Raw genomic sequence first — 18,958 nt, 5'->3', positions numbered from 1 at the left:
TTAAAGATGAAAAAAAATTTGCTTTGCATAACGTTATTCCTTATGAAGGAAATTTAAGGATACGAAGTAATGGCAATGTTTCTTTCTGCTTTCACAATCAGATAGTCCTTATAATCAACTAATTCTTTAAAAATCCGCTGTTTACACAAAAACAAAATTTCTTGCATGGCTGTACTAACAACACTTTTCTGGATAAACATATGGAGAAAGAGGTCTTTTAAGCTGTCACACATTGCAGACAAAGAATTGAGTATTCTACAGAAAAAGAAAAAAAGAATTATACATACATATATATATATATTTACACATGTATGTGTGTGTGTGTGTGTATGTATGTATGTGCGTGTGTGTATTAATCAAAATACAATATGACACATCCATTACAACCATTCTCACTGATCAGTTTTGCACTGGATATTAGGTAACCATATAGTTATCTAATAACTGCTCATCAGAGATGACAAGTGTGGGAAAAATATCCAGAACAAAACTAATATTCTTAAACAACTCTCTCTCTCTCTCTCTCTACCTACTGACTCAGCTGAAGCAATAAATTACAGGACTCAATACAAATTTAGAGTATTCTTTTAATACATTATAACTGAAAGGCTCCGATTTCCAATACTAAGAGTTATTTGTTTCTGATCAATATCCTGCCACTTATATTATGGTATTCGAACCTCAAGGGTAAGCCCTGCCACTTGCCACCATCTATATCTCTCTCTTCCTTTACTCAACCTTCCCTTTTATATTCTGATCCCCATCCATTGTGAGTATGCCCAGTATTTTGCCACCATCTCTATCCTGCTGTCTCCCACTCTCTCTCTCTCTCTCTTTCTCCTCCACTTTCCTCAGGCTGGGTAACCATGTATTTCCTTTGTGGTAGTGCACTTGTTTCTGCCTTCATTCCTGATCTCTCTCTCTGTCTCCAGCAGGGCAACCTTATACTTCCTCTACAGCAAGACACCTATTTCTATATTTCTGCTTCACTATAACCTTTCATCATCTGATACAAGATCACTTCTTCCAATGTCCCCTTGTCTCTTGAAAGTGTTTTTATTTTTTTTGTCTTGCAGGTGTTTGGTGACCCTGTCAGTGCAGGTGCCACTTTTACAGCATCCAGCTGTAAAAACCTTGCCAAAACTGATCTCACCTGTGCATGTGTCATGTAAATAAAAAACACCAAGTCCACTCTGCTGAGTGTTTGGTGTTAGAAACCCAGCTGTAAAAATTCTACCAAAACATTCACAGAAATCTCGTGCAGGCTTCTGCCTGGCCAGCTCTCATGAAACTATCCCACCCATGCAAGCATCATCATCATCGTTTAACGTCTGCTCTCCATGCTAGCATGGGTTGGATGGTTCAACAGAGGTCTGGGAAGCCAGAAGGCTGAAGGCTGCACCAGACCCAGTCTGATCTGGCAGTGTTTCTACAGCTGGATGCCCTTCCTAATGCCAACCACTCCGTGAGTGTAGTGGGTGCTTTTTACATGCCACTGGCACAGGTGCCATACAAGGCTGGCAAACGGCCACGGTTGGATGGTGCTTTTTACATGCCACCGGCAAGCATGGAAGGTGGATTTTCAACAATGATGATGATGATCATCATCATCATCAGCTGGTAAACTGATGCATGTCTCATCTCCTCCAAATTAATTAATTATGCATTTTCATATAATAATTATGTGATTATATAGATCATTATATTTGTATATATATGTGAAGGCATGCGGCTTAGTGGTTAGGGCATTCGGCTCACGATTGTAAGGTCGTGAGTTCGATTCCCAATGATGTGTTGTGTCCTTGAGCAAGACACTTTATTTCATGTAGCTCCAGTGCACTCAGCTCGCTAAAATGAGTTGTACCTGTATTTCAACTTTTATACTCATCTTCAAACAATTACCTATCCCACTATCAAAAAAATCTTTCATAAAACAAAACCCATTTCTGCTCATTGTAAGATTAAATACCAGATATTTTGGAAATGTACAAGGTTTAGGAGCTTCTTATGATTCCTAGTGAAATATAACAATACAAAAACATCAAAACAATAACTGCAAAAATGTATCAGTCCTCACTTGTCAGGTACGTCCTTCACATTACCCTTATCAAGAACAAGATCCAGTCCCTTTTGAACAGCATTTTCCCAGTTCTTCTTTATGTTTTTCTTGATGTCCTTGTTAAAGAATGAAATAAGTTACTGAAGATTAATGAAGAAAGTAGAGAAATATTATATAAACATAAGCAATGTAATATTGGTTTCAAATTTTGGCACAAGGCCAGCAATTTTGGGGGAGGGGGTAAGTCAATTATGGCATAGCAAGTTGGCTTTGTACTCTCCATTGATGGTGTGTTTTTTGAAGAGAGTCAATAAACACAAAACCTTTTGCATCCAAAAAAACTGAGGCCAACACCTACTCTACAGATGAAATTACCATAGCCTTCTTTGGAGCAGATAAGGAGGGATGTTCCCACTGCATGGATTGTCTTTTTGTCTCTGGCTCAAAGTGATGAACCCAACAGTCATCCAGCTAGATCTGCCTCAAACTATGTCATGCCAAGTTCATGGTGCAGATTATTATTAACCCTCTCACAGGATATGTTAATACCACTGGGCAGTTGATTTATAGCCATTTGCTTATCAATTTATAATCAATTTATTGTCAATAGCATCCCGATGTGGAGAACACAATGTTTTCCTTGGTGGTAGCAGTTACAGGACGTTCAGAGCTGGAGTTGTCTTCAAGACTTTGCCTTCCCCTCCTAAGTTCAGCTGCTTACTTTTGCACTGTTGATAAAACTGAAGTGTCATCCCCTAATGTAGCAATGATGTTAGCATGAATGTCCTTGGGGGCTAAACTTTTTTCTGCAGGTACTTGCTAACACTATAATGCCAAACTTTGTCCATTTTCAAGAGAAGTCACGACTAGTTACTTTTGAAGTCTTCTTTGAACATACAGATGATGTCAGTTTAACTGGAGAGAAAGAATGCAGTTATTGATAAGAAGGGCTGAAATTAATGCATACAAGATTTCACAGCTCTAGCAGCATTCTTTCATAGTCAGTCTATGAATTTAGCAGCTCAACTCCATAGGCTCAAAGCTAAAAACAATGTAATTTGCTTACAAATGGTGTCAGTAATTTGTTTTGTACCGATCATTAAAGTATTTCACCTTTCTTTATAAATGATAGTAAATTGCTTGCATACAATATTATTGAAGGTCTCATTGAAGCCTTAAACTAAATGGATGCTATTTATTTACTCTTCAAAACTTGAAGTGGTTTTGGTATGCAAAAAATTGTTGCTATCAATCCCCATGCCATATTAAATCTTTATGAAAGAAATGTATAACAACATTAAGCAACTTTCCATATCTATAAATTATAAGATGGTGAGCAGGCAGAATCATTAGCATGCAGGGCAAAATGCTTGGCAGCATTTCATCTGTCTTTATGTTCTGAGTTCAAGTTCAACTATTGTCAACTTTGCTTTTCATCCTTTCAGGGTTGATAAAATAAGTACCAGTAACTGACTTAACCTCTCTCCTGAAATTGCTGGCCTTGTGCCAAAACTTGAATCTAATATCTATAAATTACGACAATTATAGATGACAAATTTGTAGTGATTTGAAAGTTGTTTGTGTTATGGTTGGACTGTAACAGCAACCTTGTTATAGAAAATACTAATATTTCTTATGTAAATGAGAAAAAAATCAAGTTTCATAAACGCAGAAAAAATAATCTAAAAGAAGTATAATTATAACTGAAAGATTTCAACTAATCTTTAAAAATAAAAATGAGAGTGAATTTTGTAATCTTTGCTTTGCTTGCTTTTGCTTTATGGGGCTAGGGTCATCTCGGGTTGGTGATTCCAGGGACATCATCAGCTGACCAGATCCACCAGAACTCTTCATCATGGTGGTCATGTACCAGCCCCTCTGCACCCTTCAAGGTGATGTTGAGCCTCTGGACATCTTCCCCAAACACGTCCAGCCATCTGGTGTGGTGTCTGCCACAAGGCCTTTTCCAGCTCACAGCTGCTGCGTTGAATGAGAGTAAAGCCCTGGGAGGATGATCTTGCGGGAGACAGAGTACAACTGTTTTCATCTTAAATATATTTTAGCTGCTGACCAAGATTGTTGAAGCATGTCACCCTCCTAATGGTAACTACTACTACTCAGTGAAGCTAATTTTGTACATGGTGTTCTAAGATAAATAAAGTCAAACAAATGGAATGGCATTTGAACAAGTAATCCAGAACCTTAGCTACAACGATGCCACAACCATAAGTTCTTAAATTCTTAAAATAAATATATTGTAACATAACATTTAAAAAAGAAAGAAAGAAAGAAAGAGAAAAAGAAAAAAAGAAAGAAAGAATAATTTTACTCACATTGTGACCTGCACGGGAACCAGTGACTTTCTTTAACAACATATCCAGAACATCAAATGTATACTGGCAATCCCCTCGGACAAGTCGTTCTCCTCTGCTGCTCCCAGAAGTAATATCATTGAGGAGATCATGTAGTTGGCAGATTAAACCAGATTGACTTGAATGGCATTGCTGGAAATTAGAACACAGCCAATAGTTATGTGATCTCTTTAAAAAAACCTTTCTCTGAAGTCATCATCTATGGTGACTCCAATGTTCTTGGCTTTTGTACGCATCACACATTGATGTTGCTAATACAAATATCAAATATTTTGTAAGCATTAACTCTTTACAACAATTAATTTTATCCCCTATACATATCTCTGACTGATGGACCAAACATCGTTCATCTCTTCCTCATCTCCAAAGGTCTCTGTGCCTCTCAGCATGTTCTAACTCTATCATGACTACCCAACGAGCAACCAAAGTTATTATATTGATATAAAACTAGCAGTACTTGTGGAAATGCCTTGGTAAACTGAAAAATGTTTTAGATGGTTGGCAGTTTATATAGAACCATAAAAATTAGTGTTTCTTTTGAAATTGTATATTCAGCATAATTTTCATTTAAAAAATATTTCAGTTTTTCTGGATAAGGCTGATGGAGCATGACTTTCCCATTCTCTCAGTAGTTCAGAGGTTCATTTATAAATCTAAGAGTTTCACATATATTTGCAGTTTTTTTTTTTTCGTTCTCTCTCATTTTCATTTTCTATTCTATCTGGAATACATTCTTTGTTGTAAATACTCATTGTATTCCCCTCTACGCTGCTGCTCCTTTGCTTACTCTGGTGATTTAACCTTCTATTTCTCTTTACGTCATTGCTTATACCATCTTATTCTTTCCCTGGATGTTTTGTTGTCCCTTTTTGTATCACCTAGTTGTCCAGATGTTTTGCATTCTTCTTGTCCCATTTTGTATTTTATATATATATATATATATATATATATATATATATATAGACATGTATATATACATACACACACACACACACACACACACACACACACACACACACATATATATATATATATATATATACATATACATGTCTGTGTGTGTGTGTCCTCCCCACCACTGCTTGACAATAAGTACTGGGGGTTGACTCATTGAACTAAATGTTCTTCATGCTTGTGCCCCAGCATGGCCACAGTCTAATGATTGAAACAAGTAAAAGGTTTCTTTCTTCTGATACACATTAATATTCTTGTTTATTATGTAAAGGAGAACTGGATGATGGGTACTATGAGTAATGTAAGATAATTATATAATATAGTCTCCCCCCTCACATCGATGTATCAATTTCATTTGCAGTCAATTTGGTGTTTCAACATTGCTTACTTTTACAAATTTTATTATGAAAACTTTGTGAATTCAAGTTCTTTTCTGTGAATCCATTATAAGGAAGCAGAAAAATACAGATAATTGCACTGGTAATAATGAAAATGATAAAGGTAACACCCCTAAGAAGAAGCCGTAAAAGCCCACAGCTTCTTACAAGAAGAAGTAGCATCTAAAATATTGACAAATGAAAAATTTTCTCAAATGTTTCTGAAAATCAAGTAAAATCACTTGCAGTTTGAGTCAAATTGAAAGACATGAAAAGATTCAAATATAATTAAAAAAATAAATAAATTTGATGAATTATATTTTAAAAGTAACAGAAATATGACCAATCCTCTATTTACATGGCATAGATAACAGCTTACCTCTAAAACAATAACCAAGACAATGCCAGGAATCACTTCTATACAGAATAATTGATGTGGCGTAAACAAACATGCAGAGGTATGTAAACACACAGGAATTGGTTTTATGGAAGTGTGAAATGGTTTTGATTTAGAACTTGTAGACTGACTGCTGGATTCAGTGGTTCCAGTACGTTTCCTTGATTGTTTCTTGGCACCACTAGAAGCTAGTTTGGGTTCAGTGCTTGCCTAGAAAGATAAAAAGAAAGCGTTAATTTAAAAAGAACTAATTTAATGGTTTTGTCTTGTTATAAATTTCATGATAGTTTTCATAAAAATTCCTGAAACAATAAAAAAATGTATTATTTGATAGACAACTAAGCAGAATTAATTGGACTTAATAAGTACTGTAATGGTTCAGAGGTTTGTATTGTGTTATAAAGGTAAAACAAATTTATCTGCATATGAGGAGGTATTCAAAAGTAACCAGAAATGTTCTGTGAGACAAGCCTGTGGTAGTTCAGACTTCTGCCACTAGAAATCACTTGATGTGACCCTCAGGCATCAGTCTGTTGACTGGTGTCACCAAAGAAAGTTGTACTACCACATGAATTGTCTTTGTTTTGCAGTGCTTCTCCTGTGTTCATCAATTTTTGTGCAGGACTGACACATCCAGAGGAAGAAATAAAGTTTGGATGTCACTAAAAGTGACACACATGCAGAAGGTAACAATCCAGTACATCCACAGCTCCATAAAGTTGTGCTGATCTTTCAATATACGCTATGTTAATTTGATACTCTGATAAGAAATGAAAATGTCATATTATCAGTAGCAAAACAGTGTTACTTTTCACTCTCAGCATTTCTTGAAGGGAAAATTTTATCAGACAAATGCAACTGCATGATGTATGCATATAATAAGAAGTATTAAAATGTTTAATACCCTTCCCCAGCATAGCTGCAGTTTAATGACTGAAAGAAGTAAATACAAAAGATACCCTCAATATTCCTTTTTGGTCACCTTCATAAACATGTATTATCTATTTATTCAAATGGGGAATTATTACACTGAGAACTGAATTTAGAAACTTTACTAGATGCTTATGGTTACACTAATATTTTGTGGGTAATTGAGTTGTTGTCAGCTCTGTTTCAATTGAGATGTGCACAGAGGAAGAAAATTAGGCAGTTGGAGTCAGCCATAAGATTTTTCCATTCAAGGTATGTCATATTTCAATCGACTTGTGACTATGCAATTATGCAGCATACTCTACCATGCAGTACTTGATTGAGTGAAGTGTAGAGTAGTCTTTAGGTCATACTGTGTTAATTTTGCCACAGTAAAGATGAGCAAAGTGGGTTTAGTGTGAAAGCATTGTTTCTTCAGGATTCACAAAAAGGGAGTCAGTAGTGGTGCAGCACAGAGTTAGAATATAATATGGCTAATAATAATGCAGATATTTTGGTTATGTGTGCTTTTGTATTTGTTCAGATTAGATAGAAATGACATAGAATAGTATTGTGCTATTACGTTAGGATGTTTATGAGTGATTGGGTAAGTAGTCACAGGAACTGTGTGGATGAGAGTTGATAACACACATAAATTGTGCTTCTCACTTATCAAAATATTCTAATGTCCATGACTTGTTGCTGTAGACAGTTTAGAGACAACGTGTGTATGCAACCTATTTTAGGTTGAAGTGTCCTACTGTAGAAGTTTATGGTTGTTGTTGTTGTTGCCTAGCCCTGAGTCAGTTTCTTAAATGAAGGCAGACCTATGATCAAAGACCATTCTAGCCATAACCATGCCATATTTTCTTCTGGAATAAGGAATCCCATACATCATTATCCAACATATTTTTATGAGACATCAAGATATTAGTTTGAGAGAGATTTGGCTGCTATTTCTAATATGTTAAGCAACTACATAAATACTCCTTAACTAGCTTAATATATTGTTAGTAAACTAGAGAGCTCTTTTCCTTACTTTAGTTTATTGTCTTCAATTCATGTCAAGAAAATGATAGTCTAGAGGATAAGCAAGAATGATGCAAGGTTTCAGAATTCTAGAAGAGATAAAAAAAATTGTGTTCAGGAACATTAGCAATGCAAGTAAAATTGAATCATTAAAGAAAATGAGTAAATAGCTCAAAAATATTTCCCCATATCATTTTGACGATATTGCATACAAATGTATCAGAGTAAAAACAAAGTGCACATACCTACCTCAATATTTGCTTTGTTGATATTATAAGAAGTACTCTGAGAACTGATATTTTCATTATCCTCTTCAATACTGCTGCTACTATGCTGTACATCTACACAGAAAATGGATATATGATAGATGGGTCTGTTAGCATATAGACATACCAAAAAGATATATTGATATATGGACATAACATGGAGCAAATCAGCTAGATAGATATATAAACAGACAGATAAATTTACAAGGCAAAATTAATTAGTTGGATATCTAACTGGATGATGGAGGAGCCATACTTTCTTTGACATCCAAATATAGCAAGTTAAAGTATGACAAGTCTAGCATGCTGGAAATGTTGATTTATCTTTAACTTTTAGCTGAAGATGCTAGAGCAAAGATAACAAAGTCAAATTTTCGATAGCATAATCACACAAAACATGTCAAAAACAGACACACATAATCGCATATTTGAAATAAGAAACAGATTAAAGTAACACGTTGTGTGTTGGACAAAATGCTTAGCAGCATTTTGTCTGGCTCTCCACATTCTGTTGGGTATTTTCAATATACTGTATACCCACCTTTGGTAACTAAATCATTCCTTACATAGTGATGAGACATAATAATGAGTATTTAAAAAGGGTTCTGTCTGAATTGCACAGAGGAGATATACATTATATAAGCTGAAGTTAAAATAGACTGTCAAGAAGAGCAGAAACTTATTTTTAAAAAAATAGAAAGAGAGACACTTTAATCCTGAAAGATGACCTTTAGAGTCCAAGGCACAACAAAATGCATCTACTCATGCTGTAAAATGGTTGGCAATAGAAATGAACAAACAGCCATAATAATCATCCTATACAAGTATGGGAATCAAATGTAATATAATAATGATAAAGAAAATAGAGAAAGCTTACTATCAGAGATGTTTCTGCTAGAGACGGCTAGCAAATCTGCTGATGATACTTCACAGTTGTCAAGATCTTCTGAGCAACTACATGATGCTTCATGGATTCCAAAACTCTGCAAATTTGTAAGATAATAATGGTTTGCAAATAAACAGTATCTGATATCTAAGGAAAAAATCTCTAAGAGTAATTATGCAAAAAATGACAATTACAAAAATATAAAGATTTTAAGAACAAACCTTTTGAACATCTTTGCTTTGATCAGTAGCTGTATTGTCAACAGAGTCACGACCAAGGGATTGACTACCATCTGATACAACACTAAGAGTTCTAGAAGTTTCTAGCACCTCAGTTTCTTGACTAACATGTGGTGAAGCTGATTGCAAATTGTCCTCACTTTTTTGTTTTACTGGATGCTGTTGCTGTTGCTGTTGCTCACTTTGCTGTTCTTCATTTTCTTGTTGCTGTGGTGACAATGGTTGCTGACGTTGCTCACTTCCTTGTTCTTCTTGTTGCTGTGGTGATTGCTGTTGTTCATCTTGTTGCTGTAGTGAATGCTTTTGTTCATCATGTCGCTTGCTTTGGTGTTCTTCATTTTCTTGTTGCTGTAATGGTTGCTGTTGCTGCTCACTTTGTTGTTCTTCATCTTTGTGTTGCTGTAATGATTGCTGTTGTTGCTTGCTTTGTTGTTCTTTAACTTCTTGTTGTGATGATGGCTGTTGACATTCACGTTGTTCTTGTTTTTGTTGCTGTGGTGACGGCTGTTGTTGCTCACTTTGTTGTTCTTCCTCTTCTTGCCTATGTGATGATGATGATGGTTGTGGTTGTTGTTGTTCTGGTTGAGGTTTTCTTAGCAAATTGTCAGCTCGTAGTTCAGAATTGTAAGGATATTGAACACATGCTAGAAGAATAATAGTGAGGATATCGGCTGACTGTAACTCATAAGCACTGTTGCTGTTGGAATAAACAAAACATGGGCTTTAATCTTTCAATGTTTGCTAGTCATTAGGTAAAACATACACTTCTTTTTGGCTGCCCTAACTAATCTTCAAAGCTTAGCCTAAACAAAATCAAAAAGTCTTCCACATGGAGTTAAACAATGGCTATTATAATCTTTTGTGACTCTAAAAGCTCAAGTGGAACACAGCAAAATGGGCATAATATGCCTGACTATGACGCTGTCCTCTATAGAACCTATTATTACATAACACTGGTATACATTATGACATACACGTCTTTGGTTGTGTGAAATTGAGCACAAGACTATTTGGCTTCAGAATGTATGGCATAAAAAGGTAACAAAAACAGCCAAGTGTCTCTATAAGATAAGATACTGAGCCACAAATTGCACAGTTACATGTTGCACTATGTATAAGTTAGCATATACTCTCTACTCTTTACTCTTTTACTTGTTTCAGTCATTTGACTGCGGCCATGCTGGAGCAACACCTTTAATTGAGCAACTCGACCCCAGTATTTATTCTATCAGTCTCTTTTGCCGAACTGATAGGTAACGGGGACATAAACACACCAGTATCGGTTGTCAAGCAATGCTAGGGGGACACACACAAACACACACATGCATATATATATATATATATATATATATATACATATATACGACGGGCTTCTTTCAGTTTCCGTCTACCAAACCCACTCACAAGGCTTTGGTCGGGCCGAGGCTATAGTAGAAGACACTTGCCCAAGGTGCCACGTGGTGGGACTGAACCCGGAACCATGTGGTTGGTAAACAAGCTACTAACCACAGTTAAGGAAATAACATTTCTATTTTTAAAATGCTTGGTGTGGAAGATGGAGCAGTGCCCTTTCACAGGTCCTCAAAAATCAATGAGATCAATACAGCTGATGCTCTACAGTACATCACTGCTACAACCATAGTAACTATTATAATATTCTGGTTATCTCAGTCTACCTACTTTCTGATTGAGAGATTAACAGTAAGACAAAAAATCCAGTAATATATAACTTATAAATAAGAGCTAAAGAAAATTATTTCTATGCCAATATGCTGATAACAGACTTTTAAATCGTCAATTTTCATCCTGTTGACCAGCTTTCCTCAATTTCAGCTCTACGTATTTCCTGTAGCGAGTAAATAATATGTGGAAATTGACGATTTAAAAGTCTGTTATCAGCATATTAGCATAGAAATAATTTTCTTTAGCCTTTATTTATAAGTTGTTTATAATTCTAACCTTAAAAGGTATTTTAATATGCTGCCACATTTTCTGATGAAATTTTTTTCTGTAAAAAAACTTCATCCTATATTAGTAGTAGTAGTATATATATATATATATATATATATATAAAGTTAATCCAAACAAGAAAACACAGAAAAAAAGAGAAAAAAAGAGAAAAAATCACAGCAACGCAGGACGTGGAACAATTAAAGTATTATTGACGCTCAGGAAAGAAGGGAAGGAATATATGGCTCCAAATCTGAATTTTCAAAATTAAAAAATAAAAATAAAGAAAACCATTTCACTTATACCAGCATGAAAAATATATATAAAAAAATATGTTTCAAAATAAAAAAAGTGTAAAAAAAACATACCTAGAATAAAGAGAAAGGAGCTTACCATGCACCAAAAGAAGTGCATGGTTGTTACTTATAGAAGATACAGAACTGACTTTTTTCACAACCATTTCGAGAAGTTCTAAAGATTTCTCATTAACCACAGAGTTAACATACAACTGTTCAACTGCCTGAAAAAAGAGATAATAATAATAATATAATAATAATAATAATAATGATGATGATGATGATGATGATGATGATGATGATGATGGTGATGATGGTGATGATGGTGATGATGGTGATGATGGTGATGATGGTGATGATGGTGGTGATGATGATGATGATGATGATGATGATGATGATGATGATGTGATGATGATGATGATGATGATGATGATGATAATAATAATAATAATAATAATAATAATAATATTAATAATGATGATGATGATGATGATGATAATAATAATAATAATACTTTGGTGGTGGGTGAGAGCTAGTTGATTGCATTAATAACCTCAATGCTCAACAGGTACTTATTTTACAACTTCACAAGGATGAAAGGCAAAGTCAACCTTGGCAGAATTTGAACAAAAAGCAGGAGGAAATGTCACTAAGCATTTTGCCCAGGATGTTAACAATTCAGCCAGTTTGCCATCTTATTGATAGTAATGATAATGCAGATGCGGTTTGTTACCTAAGTAAAAAGATATTCAATTGCAAGGAAGAGATATAATTGATTAAATTGACACAGAATGTGTTTAGCATTTAATTAATCCCGTCAAGGAATGTAAAGCAAAGTTGACCTCAGTAAGATTTGAGCTCAGAACTTAGGGAGACAAAGCTAAATACTTCCGAGTATTTAATCTGACAATATACATGTCACGACATTTGTGAATTACTCAACAGAATTAGCAATGTATAAAAAGCAAAAATTGTTAAATTTAGAAAATTACTAGAATACCGTTTACCTTACAGTACAGACTGTATCAGAAAAACATCAAACTGAAATTATGTTGGCATCTTATATCATGTTAATGCACCGATAATGCATTGGGTCTCTATTGTACCTACTATGCTTCTAAGTTTTGAGCCAAATCTTTCAGCTTTGTTTATTGTCTCTACTGTCCTGTATTTAGCATTCAACAATAGTGCTTTTTTTTCAAAGTTGACTTCTGCTACCTACTTTACTCTTATGTCTCTCACTTCAAGATCTTTTCTCCTAAAAGACAGTTGAAACTAAGCTGTTTGGACCTATCTATGTAAATCATTTCAGGAGTACCTATTTTCAAATAAATCCAGTTTTGTCTCTGTTTCTTTTATGTCTTTACAGTTTGTACAAGCATACGGTAAGGTAATCATTCATTACTTTCCTGGAGAATAATGATAATGAGAAAAGAATTAAAAGATTGACTCTGTCAAAAAAGTGACATACCTCCATTAGAAAGGACTGCTCTTCTTGGACAAGGTGGCACCATGTCCTAAGAATGTGTGTTAGATAATTCTGTCTTTCTCTTTGTTCAAGCAATCTTTTTGGTTTTATTCTATGAAAAAGAATTGAAGAAGAAAGAAATTAAATTGAATGAAATTCTAATGTAGAAATTTTCAGACATTTTCTTACAAGTTAGTCACTGGTACTTTAGATTTCCCAAATCAATATCCTTCCCATTTTAACTCACTTTGTGTACACATTCCTCATCTTTTCATCATCCCAAACTATTTATCAAACAATTTATTATTTCTTTTCTCTTTATAATTGCTTCTTTTTAATAATTATCTTCACCTGCCCATTTTTTAAAGTATTGCTCACAACAATTTCTTCCAGTTATTCCTGTCCAAGAGTCTGGCATAGTATCAAAGAGCCTCAACACCACCACTCCTACTGCCTCCCCCAACTCATCCTGGCCTAACTAGTGTGTATGTGTGGGGGATGTCAGATGCCTATACCATTGCTGTCTTTTTTCTTGAACACATCTGATTCCTTCTATGCTCAGTTTTTCTCTCAGCACATTCATACTATATTGTTCATGCACACTCACATTGCACATCCAATGGAGCATGCTTACTTCATTTCTTGCTAGTCTTTTTAAGTTCTCTGCATCCAAGGCCCATGTCTCATTAACCCTAAGTGTCTCTCGTCCTCATCCCTGGCAACTGTATTATCTTACTATTCCTGCCACTCCCCACTCTCTTTTCCACATCCCTCTATCCTCCTTAGCTCATGTTTCTTTGTTCATCTACCCTTCAATCATATCCATTTTGGCAGTCTACCCACTTTTCTCTCATTCTCCTTCCCCCATATAATCTTGCAAACTACCCCACTTACTTCTCCTCATCTTGTGCCTTTTGGGGCCACCTAGACACCTCATACCATTATCTACCTTTTGCAGTTCCTACTGATCATTTTCTCTTTTTCTCTCCCCATTTCCCCAACTAGATGTGCCTAGCCATGCAGATCTTTCTTAAATAACCTGCTCTCTCCCTCCTTCTCATAGTAACTCCCTCGTCCCCTAGCATGAAGCTGACCTCACCACCACCATCCCCAGGGTTTGTAGTTCTGTGAATTGCATGGTGAGATCAATAGTGCAAGGGGCACAAGAAGAAAGCACCCAGTCCACTCTGTAAAGTGGTTGATGCTAGGAAAGGTATCCAGCTGTAGAAACCATGTCAAAGTAGACACTGGAGCACAACACAGTCCTTGGACACATCAGATCCTGTCAAATCATCCAACCCATGCCAAAAATCGGAAGTGACATTTGTGGATGGTGAGCAGAATTGATTCAAGGAACAGAAAAATGAAAGTTTTTACATGTATACTTAATTTTCCAAAGACATCATTATATTTAAAATGAAATATCTACAACTGAGAAGCAAAGCCATGTTGTGGATTTGGCTTGCTGGAAACTTAGCTTTTTCTATAGTACTATCTTCAATGTTTATTTTGTTAAAGTTTTCAAATGTTAATTTAGCAACCAGACACCTTATGACCTTTGGAGGTCCATATAAAAATTTATGTACAATAAATTGCTTATACTTCTACAATACTTTTTTTAATACAATTCCTAAGAATATGTAATCATAAAAATACAGTAAAGTGTCTTTTGCATACACTGAGTGGCTATGGAGGTCCAGTAGAGTGAACTAGAAATCAAAGGGGTCCATAGGTAAAAAATGGTTGAGAACCACTAAATTTTAGCTATTATGAGTTAACCTGAGTTTTCCAATAATAATACAAAATAAAAGCAATTCAAAAACACCATCAGTAATGACATTTTAGAACTCACTGTTTCAATACCGGACCATAAAGAAATTTCAATATTCGATGGAAGACCAAAATTTTCTTGTTAAGGAAGTGTTCATCTTCTGTACCATCTCCATTAACAGCAATAAATAATATATTATCCAGCTAGATGATAAAGAGCAACAATACAGCAATAACAACAATAATACATTCTTTAACAGCAACAATATTAATAATCACTTTTATCGCATAACAGTTTCTTTTATGAATAACAGTGAAACAACAATGACAAGAATAGCAACAGTTGTTATTAATAAAGCTGAAAATCAAGTATTTACAATTATAAATTTAATTTTAAACTAAAAAAAACTATAAGTATTTTATAGTGGATTTATATCTCTAATGTTTGTATACTGTGTTACATCATTTTACAGAAATAATCTATCTAGTTACAAAATCTTTTTCTCTTTCTGTGATATGTATTAATTTTTTTATGCATGGATGAATGGATGTATGTGTGAGTGTGATTATATCTTTTATCTTTTCCTTGTTTCAGCCATTAGACTGCAGCCATGCTGGGGCACTGCCTTGAAGAATTTTTAAGCTGAATGAATCAACCCCAGTACTTATTAATTTTTCTAAGCCTGGTACTTATTCTATCAGTCTCTTTTACTGAACATAAACAGGGACATAAACACAACAACATCAGTTGGCAAGCAGTGGTGGGGGACAAACATAAAGACATACACACATACACATATACAATGGGCTTCTTTCAGTTTCTATCAACCAAATCCACTCAAGGCTTTGGTCAGCCCAAGACTATAGTAAAAGACACTTGCCCAAGGTACAATACAGCGGAACTGAACCAGGACCCATGTGGATGGGAATATATATATATATGTACTCACACAAATACACATACATACACAATAATAAATATGTGATGCTGCACAAAGTCAGGCATCACATATCAGTGGGAGGTGGGCCTTGAATGCAGAGGGATGAAAAACTAGAAAGGAATGAAGAAAGTGTGCACTCATGGATGTGCAATATTTGTGAGTTTGAACAATGAAGTACAAATGAGCTGAGATAAAAACTGAATATAATCATTTGTTATTGACATCAGTTATTCACTTTGACCATTTAACTATCTCTCACTAATCATCACTCTTTCAACCCCTCTGTTATTCTGATTGCTTTGTTGCTACCATTATTCTATGCTTTTCAAATACATGTTGGCAGAGCTTACTCTGAGCATACTAATTTTTTCACAATGAATATACCAGCTGTCTTGGACACTCAGTCTAAAGTCACTGTCATGTCTTTATAAATTTGTTAGCTATTTTATCACCAACCACTTGACAGTGTGGACTAAGTGTATTTTAGAATACCACTGGTGTTAGAGAGTTTGCATCCAACAAGACTAAAAAGTTCCCTCTATCTTTCATCTCCTCCAAGATTTTGAAGTCAATACAGCTGAGGGTCTGCTTTAATCATCATCATTTAACATCTGTCTTCCGTGCTGGCATGGGTTAGATGGTTTGACAGGAACTGACAAGCTAGAGAGATGCACTAGACCCCATTGTCTGCTTTGGCCTGGTTTCTATGGCTGGATTCCCTTCCTAATGCCAAACACTTTACAGAGTGTACTGGGTGATTTTTATGTGGCATTGACATCAGCAGGGTCATCCAGTAACTTGTGAGGCAGAAACCTCTCAGATGGGAGAGGAAGTGGAACCACAGGAAGTGGATCCATGCCAGATGAGAGGTTAAAGTATAATAGACGGATAGCAATAGCTATCTTACTGGCAACCCCAGTTGGAAAAGAGAAGTGAGGAGGCAGAGAGAGAGTTAGAGAGAAAGTCAGAGAAACAGTCAAAGAGAGTGGAGCATGCTGGTGTCATTTCTTTCAAGCCTTTACATGTCCTCTGTAGTCACAGCCCATGTTTCACTGCCATGTAGCATAGCTGTCCGAACACAGGCATCATACAATCTGCCTTTCACTCTGAGGGAGAAGCCCTTTCTTACCAACAAAGGTAGTAGCTCTCTAAACTTCACCCAGCCTGTTCTTATTCTAGTAATTACGCTTTCAGAGCATTCTCCTCTACTGCTAACTTGGTTGCCTTGGTAATGGAAGCTAACTACTACTTCTAAGGACACCTCCCAGATATTTGAGGAAGTCTATTTCCTGTACATTCTTAGTGTTTATTGTACCTGCACACCTGCCACACACAAAGACTACTTTCTCCATTAACCTTTCTGTGATACTGCTGCACTTCTTATGTGTCCATAGTTTGCACTGATCACACTGTATGGAGTTTCTACCAATACCTTTCCTACATATTAAGTAGGGTCATCTTCCTAAAAGGATTAATAATTTGTCTGCTTTAATCCCTTAATCTGCAGGTTAAAATGTTAGAGGAAAACAGGAGTTGGAAAGGAGAGCTAAAATGATGCAGTTTTGGATAGGAAAGATGGAGAAAATGTTCAGTGTATGTTCTTGAAAAGGATGAAATATAGAAGGGTGATAAAAGAAGAAATGAATATGTTAAATTGGGGCAGGTACATATTTTGGAAAATTCAGTGGTAAACTAGTAGTTTACTATTGGTAAACTAGTAGTCATGAAATTTTGAGAGTGAAAACATCCCTATTTGGTAGAGACTTTCTTTGGTGTAGATCATAATGTTAATATACAACTACTGAAATTGTTTTACAAAATAGCGAACCTACTGCCAACAATTAATTTTGCATTAGCAATCTAGAAATGAAATTTTAAAACTGTAATTGAAAGTAATTTTAGAACTATTCTATATCCATATACAGCATTTAGTCAAATAACTCATTTAGCATCTTTCAAATAACATAGAAACTGACATTGGTTTTCATCTGTTTATGAGGTTAATAGAATAAGTACAAGCTATGTACTAGGTTTCTGTAATAAATTGGCATCATATTTGGTTATGTATCTTGTTTTTTTGTTTTTTTAATATCATGGAAACTTGAGGTAAGCACTGACCCAATGAAGTACAAAGATAGCTAATAGGAAACAATAAAAAAAATACTAGGGTTAGTTTAAATAACTATGTACTCTGTTTTTACACATATAATGAATTTTTTCTACAGCAAAAATAACCATATACTAAATAAAAAAAAAGAAATCCTATTACATTCAATAAAGGCAAATATAACTTACCTGTTTGGAAACTGTAATGGAATTATTTTCACAGATAATCTTTTCATAAGGGTTCTTCAAAGTTTGGCTCATTACATTCTGTGATGCAGAAAAAGGCACAAACATTTGTTCTGCATCATAAGGGTCATACATGTGTTCAGCAACCTAGAAATTCACAGAAACCACATGGCATTAGAAGGGATAAGATTTTTCATGACAGAACATTTCCCAATTTTCAGGCATGTACATACATACTTACATAAGTACATGTGCATCCATGCATGTGTGTAAGTGCACATGCACATGTGCAGATGTGCTTTCTATGCTACCCTGCAGCAACAGATTGGACTGTGCTGGTGATTTCAAACGACCAATAGAGGAGTTGACAGTTTCAGTTCCAGCACCGGTATTGTGTTGTAGCCATGACAAAAAAAGTTTCAATTAGGCATTTTACATGGATGGTAAGCATCATAAAGCAGGTACAGCTCCCTGCTGTGTATAGATGGAACACTGTATAATTCATGAGTGTTTCAGTTAGTTTGCAGTAGGCTACTGAATTCAATTTTTAAAATCAGCTGGATAGTTAGCAACTATCTTGTTGGTATGTACATCCATGTTCCAAAACATAATTATTCTACCAATATCATGTACCCTCTCCAAAGAATAGCTATACCATTTAGTATAGATGAAGAGCAGTAAACAGGGAAATCACTCCAACATATCCTACCCACAAAATTTTATAAATGTACAGGATTATCTGGTGTTCAATCT

The 18,958-nt window shown here is 35.3% G+C and overlaps 1 protein-coding gene across 5 annotated transcripts in view; it reads right to left on the bottom strand.

Annotated features, from left to right (window-relative positions):
* The window catches only part of LOC115219030 (Hermansky-Pudlak syndrome 1 protein homolog), a 48,223-nt gene that overhangs the window by 6,971 nt on the left and 22,294 nt on the right, over nt 1-18,958 (bottom strand). For 4 of the 5 annotated variants that reach the window (XR_005001899.1, XM_029789073.2, XM_036508965.1 and 1 more), the window contains 11 exons: nt 18,209-18,352; nt 15,055-15,176; nt 13,206-13,314; nt 11,807-11,958; nt 9,471-10,185; nt 9,241-9,346; nt 8,347-8,438; nt 6,142-6,369; nt 4,393-4,563; nt 2,078-2,175; nt 64-255 (listed from right to left, as the gene is read on the bottom strand). Coding sequence is in view for 4 of the 5 variants with exons in the window: in XM_029789073.2 (XP_029644933.1) it covers nt 64-255; nt 2,078-2,175; nt 4,393-4,563; nt 6,142-6,369; nt 8,347-8,438; nt 9,241-9,346; nt 9,471-10,185; nt 11,807-11,958; nt 13,206-13,314; nt 15,055-15,176; nt 18,209-18,352 (2,129 nt within the window). In the remaining variant the exon portion in view is untranslated. The remainder of the gene's footprint in view (nt 1-63; nt 256-2,077; nt 2,176-4,392; nt 4,564-6,141; nt 6,370-8,346; nt 8,439-9,240; nt 9,347-9,470; nt 10,186-11,806; nt 11,959-13,205; nt 13,315-15,054; nt 15,177-18,208; nt 18,353-18,958) is intronic. The other variant, XM_036508964.1, reaches the window with a different exon arrangement.

This window comes from Octopus sinensis, linkage group LG14, assembly GCF_006345805.1.
Source record: "Octopus sinensis linkage group LG14, ASM634580v1, whole genome shotgun sequence".
Taxonomy (NCBI): Eukaryota; Metazoa; Mollusca; class Cephalopoda; order Octopoda; family Octopodidae; genus Octopus; species Octopus sinensis.
This window is presented reverse-complemented; position numbering and strand designations above follow the sequence as displayed.